At 32.2% G+C, this 6,622-nt stretch overlaps 1 protein-coding gene across 2 annotated transcripts; it reads left to right on the top strand.

Moving 5' to 3' along the window:
• Positions 1 to 333: 333 nt before the first annotated feature.
• LOC122136278 (calcium and integrin-binding family member 3-like) lies at positions 334 to 6,363 on the top strand. Of its 2 annotated transcripts, XM_042719069.1 has the most exons (6): positions 334 to 1,185; positions 1,956 to 1,990; positions 2,166 to 2,277; positions 3,848 to 3,995; positions 5,391 to 5,592; positions 6,342 to 6,363. In XM_042719069.1, the coding sequence occupies exons 1-6, from the start codon at positions 1,135 to 1,137 to the stop codon at positions 6,361 to 6,363; spliced, it is 570 nt and encodes a 189-aa protein (XP_042575003.1). In that variant the 5' UTR covers positions 334 to 1,134. The 2 variants fall into 2 exon arrangements, with proteins under 2 accessions (XP_042575003.1, XP_042575004.1); XM_042719070.1 differs by lacking the exons at positions 1,956 to 1,990; positions 2,166 to 2,277.
• Positions 6,364 to 6,622: the final 259 nt, after the last annotated feature.

Raw genomic sequence — 6,622 nt, forward strand, 5'->3', positions numbered from 1 at the left:
GCTTTTCCTTTTTTATCCCCTCTCTTTCTCCTCCACAATAGAGGGTTAACAGAGGGTTTTTAAAGTCTTTCAGTGACCTGCATCTGTTCATTTATCAGCTTCAGTATCATTTATCTCATATTAATCAACCAATTAGTGATCTACAGATCCAAACATCACCAGATGGTGACAGAAAAAAAAGAAAATAGTCCAAAACAAAGAAATACAAACATAACATGTATATAATAGTAACATTTAGGCAGATCTGAATCCATACAGACGAGTTTTTGCACGTGATCATATAGAAAAAGTGCCAAGAAAAGCAACAGGTGACAGGTAGAGATATGAGCCGTTATCCAGAGAGAAAGTAAAAGAACAGCAGGTGAACAGCTGCAAGATCAACTGATACCATTCAGCCTCTGTGCCAACCAATTCAACTCACAATAGTGCACCGATGCACCAGTGCTTGCATATTTAATGCCATAATTGAGATGCATTTGTGGATATGAACACAATACACCAAGCTGCTTTTCATGAGACCTCTAGTCAAAGCACTTTAAAATGACTGAAAGCAGCACGAAGGAAGAGTTTCTCACAAAATAAATAATCATCATAGAGAATTATGGGGGGAAAGTGAAATATAAAATGCTCAGACACATTACAGTAATGAGCAGTGTTGTTATAAACTATTTTAAAAAGACAATAAAATGAGAAGAAAATAAAAACAATGAAAATACAAATGTTTCTTTGGAAACTAACTTAAGTTACTAAAAGTGAAATTTATATTCAGATTCTTCATTTTAAAAAAATCTAAAAACATAAAATCACTAAAACTAGAATATTGTTGTACTATATTCAGTATTGTTATTTCACCCTAGCAGCATACTTCCAGTACTCCCAGCATGTGAACGGGTCAGTAATCTGATGCTCAGATGTCTCCACTGACCGACAGGACACATTCACATCCAAGAGAGACCGCCTTTGACGGCAGCTAAATGATGAAATGCTGCCATTATCAGAGAACTAAAGGCCTCGCAGTGGCCGACACCTGATCTGCCATGTCTCACTGCGGCCCTTTGTGCCAGTATTTCATATCTGAAATATCTGCTGGCATTCAGCTGCAGTCGACAGCCAGTTTGCCATGGAGCTGCAAGCATGGGGAACAAACAGACCATCTTTACATCCCAGCAACTGGACGCATATCAGGTCAGGCATCATTTTTGATATCACGCTATATTGTTAAAAAGTTAATTTTTTTAAATGATTTTGAAAGTGGCGCTCACTGAGACTGCATTTATTTAATCAAAAACACAATAAAAACCATAAATATTTTTATTAAATAACTTATTTCTAGTGTCATATATTGTAAAATGTAATTTATCCCTGAGATCAAAGCTGAATTTTCAGCATCATTACTCCAGTCTTCATGATCTTCAGAAATCATTCTAATATGCTGATGTGCTGCTCAAGAAAAACATTTCTGAATATTTTCAAAGTTGAAAACTGCTTTGTATTTTTTGTAGAAGCTGACATATGTTTTATTTTTCAGCATTCTTTAATGAATAGAAAGTTTAAAGAACAGCATTTATTTGAAGCAGAAATCTTTTGTAACTTTATAAATGTCTTTACTGTGGCTTTTGCTCAATATAATGTATTCTCGCTGAATAAAAAGTATTAATTCATTTTAAAACATCTTACTAACACCAAAATTTTGAACAAAAGTGTATACATCATCTGCATAAGTACATTTGCATTTATGCAAAAATGACACCGATGCATTGCTGGAAAGTTTAAAGTTAAAATAGTAAAGATAATGCTGAGAATTGATATTCAAATGGTCATGTTAATAGCTATGTTCATGAATATGTATGAATGCTTTGCACCTCATTATTTTCTTTACGCAATTATAAAGCATTTGCATGAAGGTACTTTGAGCAGAAATAAATAATTGCATGTTTTTTCTTATGTTTTTGTAGGACTGCACTTATTTCACCAGAAAAGAGATTCTGAGGTGAGGTGCGTTAAAATAAGATGCTTTCTGGTTTTTATGTGGCTGAAATTGAAAAATCATCTGAGCTGCCCAGTTATCACTCATATAAACAGTAGGACGATGTCACATTATAAACTTACGTGAAAGAAGAATAGTTGAAAAGAGTTGTCAATGAATGTTTGTCGTCTTTGCTCAGACTGTTTCATCGATACCGTGATTTAGCTCCGCAGCTCGTGCCGCTGGACTACAAAAACCAACCGGAAGTGCGTTTGCCCTACGAGCTGATTGGCAGCATGCCGGAGCTGAAGGTACTGCGCATCTCTCTCCTGTTCCTCATCAATTATGAACCTCCTACTAATTGATCGCAGTCTTGGTGAGGTTAAGCGTTATCAGATCCCCTTAAACTTAAGAGAACCAGCAGCTTAGTTCAGTTTAATGAAGTGTTTGTATTTGTATTTTTTTTTAATCAGTTTGCCTGCGTTATTGACAACTGAATACATTGTGGCACAGGTGTGTATTTTTTATTTGAATTTTACTATTTCACCCTCATTTCCTTTAATAAGTCTATTTTAACACCAGGTAGTTACACAAATAGTTAATCTCAGGACCTTTTGGACAAAAATATCCCCATTTCAACCAATTAAACTGCTATTTTTAATAGCAGTGGTATTTAACTGAAAAATTATGCAATTTTTGTTAATAGGCTTTCATTCTGTTGGCAAGGCTTCAAGTTTTTTTTATTTTATTTTTTTTTTTACCAGATGGTGCCATTTTTTCAGGTTTGATCTTTAAAGCAAATACTCGCTTTATTCCTGTTTTCTGCTTCTGCATATTATAGAGCCAATTGGATAAACAATGCAGCAATAATTGTGAGGGTGTGTTGGTATGGATGTCAGAGTGTGGTTTGTATGTGTCATAAAAACATTGTGTGTGTGTGCTTGTAATATTTGAGAGAGAAAAACTCTACTGCAAATCACAAACTCAACCATTGTATGCACCAGCGGAGTTCAGCTGCATCTAATGGGAAAAATTTGGTACTGTGCCCAGACAAAATCTTACTGAAAACTCTTTTTTTTTTTTTGCGATATCAACCTCAAATTTGGAACACAACTTGTTTAGATTTATGGCTTTGATTTTCTAGCAGGTTTAGAGTTCAACCTGTTTCATAAAATGTATATTTTATATAAAATATAGTTCATAAATAATTTTCATTAACTTAAATCTCTATCTAACATTTTTTAACCTAGCTTTTTTTTTGTTTTTTTTTTTTTTTCACTTTTTAATTTTTTTTTTTTACTTCAACACTAATCTGCCATGGGTCTTCTTTAAAATGGGACTAAACTTAAGTCTGTGCCCCCAGCTTCAAATTTTTATTTACACTATGGACCTATGTGTAACTTTTTTTTCTTTCAGTTTTAGGGTTAAAGTGATAGTTCACCCCAAAATGAAAATTCAATCATTAATTACTTCATTCATCAAAACTACCTTAAATTGTGTTCCGAAGATGTCTATGGTTCAGAACAACATGAGAAGTGAGTAATTAATGACATAATTTAAATTTTTGGTTGAACTAACCCTTGAACACTGTTGCCGCAGGTTGTTTTTCGTGTCCAAGGGTTAAAGCGACCCCAATAGTGTGATATTTACCCCCCAGAACGCGATTTTTATTGGAGGATCCCCTCGAAATGCGATTGAGCTAGTTTTGGGCTAGTTTTGAGTAGCAATTGGGCGGGTTTTGTTGTGAAAAGCAGGTGTAAGCAGGTCGTACGGAAATGTATGAATGAGATTTTACGAAATCAAACGAATTAGAACCACTAGTTCGTGGTCTAGATTAGTTTGGAGGATTTTATTTAATAAGAAGTGTTGTTGTTTGTGCAGGACAACCCGTTCAGGCAGAGGATCGCTGAGGTTTTTTCAGAGGATGGAGAAGGAAACATGACTTTGGACGACTTTCTGGACATGTTTTCAGTGCTGAGTGAAATGGCACCACGTGACCTGAAGGCATATTACGCTTTTAAAATCTACGGTCAGTTTTAACAAACAATTTGCGTGTACGTAAAAATGATCAACCCTTTGTGTGGTTAGCTAAACTGATGAGTAATTAATTGATTTGAAATGAATTATTTACACTTTGTTGAACACTGTATAATAACCCATATTTAAGTAGGCTACCTATCCAAAATGTGTATTGGTCAATCTCCTTTTTAATGAAAACCCAAACCTCAAGTTCATTATTATTATTATTATTTTTTCTTTAATCATGTAATTTATTGAGCAATTGTTTAAAATATGTCACATAAGGATGCTTTGGATGTAATCAGATAATAAATAATCTCCTAAACTCATGTTCTATTTGAAAGGACCATTGTTAATCAATATTATTATTTATTAATTAGTTTGTCTTTTTTGTAGTTTTATTTATTTATTTGTTCAATATTATGCCTGCTAATAAGGTTAATTTTAAATTGGTTTTAGTTTAGTTTTTATTTCCACTAAATTGAGTGCTTTTCCAGTTTTTGTTTAGTTTTTTTTTTTTTATCTAATGTTTTAATTTTAAAATAGTTTCCACTGACACAGTTTTAGTTAACAATAATAAACCTGCAAAGCACACGAGGTTATAAGTCAATTTGTTCTGACAGCGTACACGAAACCATTTGATATATGACCTGACCTCAGTCTTCTGTTCCTATTCATGTAGAGATGAACCTGCAGAACCTTAACTGACACATGAATATCAATAATTCACACGTTCATTAAAGCAGGAACTACCTATGAAAAGCATGCAGCTGTCTAATTAAACAACAGAATAAAAGATCTCAGAGAATCTGATCGGCTGCTGTCATCAGAAAAAACTCTGTACTCATGCAACATTAACACGGGGTAAATGATAACGCTCTCAAACAATAGAGAACCATGATTTCAACAAGAGACGATGCAGAAATTATGCATCTTATTCAGCACTGAAGGATTCATTATTGAGAGTATTAAAAACGAAGTGTAAAATATACTAAAAATAAAATAAAAAGATTAAAAATATATTCTAATTTTTAACTATTCTAAATAAAATGTAGACAAATAAATATATTATTTTAATTTATGATTTAAATATTGAAAAGTAAGAATAAATAGGTCAATAAATTAATAAATCTGTAAATATTTTTTCTTTTGGCTATGCATTGTGAAATGGCTTGGGGTTTTTAGTGAATGTGCCAACTATTAGTGATAAATACATTATTTACAGTATTTCCGTTATCCAAATGCTTTTCTACACGACTAGTGCTTTTTAAAAAGCTACATTAAAAAATGCTTTAGTTATTTATTTTATGACATGGTAGCACTTAACCTACATTTTAACACCACAAATGAAATAATTTTAACAGAAGTGTTTTCTAACACAGCTTACCCTCGTTCTTCCCTCTAGACTTCAACAACGATGACTTCATCTGTAAATCAGATCTGAACCTGGGAAAAACCTTAAATAAACTGACTCGTAACGAGCTGACCGAGGATGAGGTGAGGATGGTGTGTGAGAAGGTGATTGAGGAAGTGATCTGGACAATGATGGACCGTCTGTCTCTGGAGGATTTCCAGCACATGATCATGAGAGCGCCTGACTTCCTCAGGTAACAACTACACACTGTACATGATGCTAAAACGTTTCGTATGGGTTTGTTAAAACCAGTTGGAATGAAAACTGTAAGAAAAGCGATGATTGTTCTGTTCGGTTTGGAACATGGTTATTACAGTAAAGAAACATAATTGGTTACATGAAATAAACACTTAACTGAAATACAAAAAAAAAAAAAAAAAAAAAAAAAAGTATTTATATCACCGCTAAGTGCCATGCAACATTTCTATAATATTAGTTTAAATTTGATGTATTAAAATATAAACTAAATCCAAAATTAAAATAAAATACAATTACTATATAAGAATAAAAACTATATCTATATATCTATTTATCTATATATACCAAAAAAATTAAAGAAGAAAAAATATAAAAAAGCTAAATCAAAATTATAAAAATGAATAATAAAAAAGTCTAATATTATCTAGTGATAAAACACTGCTCTTTCACAGTCAGTGATATTTTAGTATTTGTATACTATTTAAAAAAAAATTAATTCATTTTGATTTTAATATTTTCAGTTTTTTTTTTTTTTTTTACATTTGTTACAATTTTTTTTTTCATTTGTTTATGTTACTATTAAGGTTTAATTTATTTTTATGTTTCAGTTTTAGTGAAGTTTACATTTTAATTTAAAAACATTTTTAAACACATCAAAACTAATCAACAGTATACAGATGATTTTGGTAGAGCTGGCTCTTAATGTTTTCAACCCTGAAAATGTCGATCTTCTCTCTCTTCTAGCACCTTCCACATCAGGATATGAAAATCACCTGGACACTACAGTAAAAAAAGTAAAGCTTTTTTTTTTTTTGGATGGCCGACAGCAAATCCAACCCGCCTGAAAATAATGCATCTGTCAATATTAAACACCACACACAAACAAAATCCATCTCTTAAAAGAACCTTATTTTAATAAATCAAAAGTACAGATATCTACACAAAAACTGTACGTATCAGTTTTTCAACGTTTTAGAAAGTACAGTGTACAATTGTATAGTAGATCTCCTTTTAGAGTTATTTAC

This window comes from Cyprinus carpio, chromosome B2 (genome assembly GCF_018340385.1).
Source record: "Cyprinus carpio isolate SPL01 chromosome B2, ASM1834038v1, whole genome shotgun sequence".
Lineage (NCBI taxonomy): Eukaryota > Metazoa > Chordata > Actinopteri > Cypriniformes > Cyprinidae > Cyprinus > Cyprinus carpio.

Coding starts and splice junctions, on each gene's coding strand:
- LOC122136278 (XM_042719069.1), top strand. CDS start 1,135: ATGGGGAACAAACAGACCATCTTTACATCCCAGCAACTGGACGCATAT. Junction 2,278..3,847: donor GCAGCATGCCGGAGCTGAAG/GTACTGCGCATC, acceptor TTGTTTGTGCAG/GACAACCCGTTCAGGCAGAG. Junction 3,996..5,390: donor TTACGCTTTTAAAATCTACG/GTCAGTTTTAAC, acceptor TCTTCCCTCTAG/ACTTCAACAACGATGACTTC.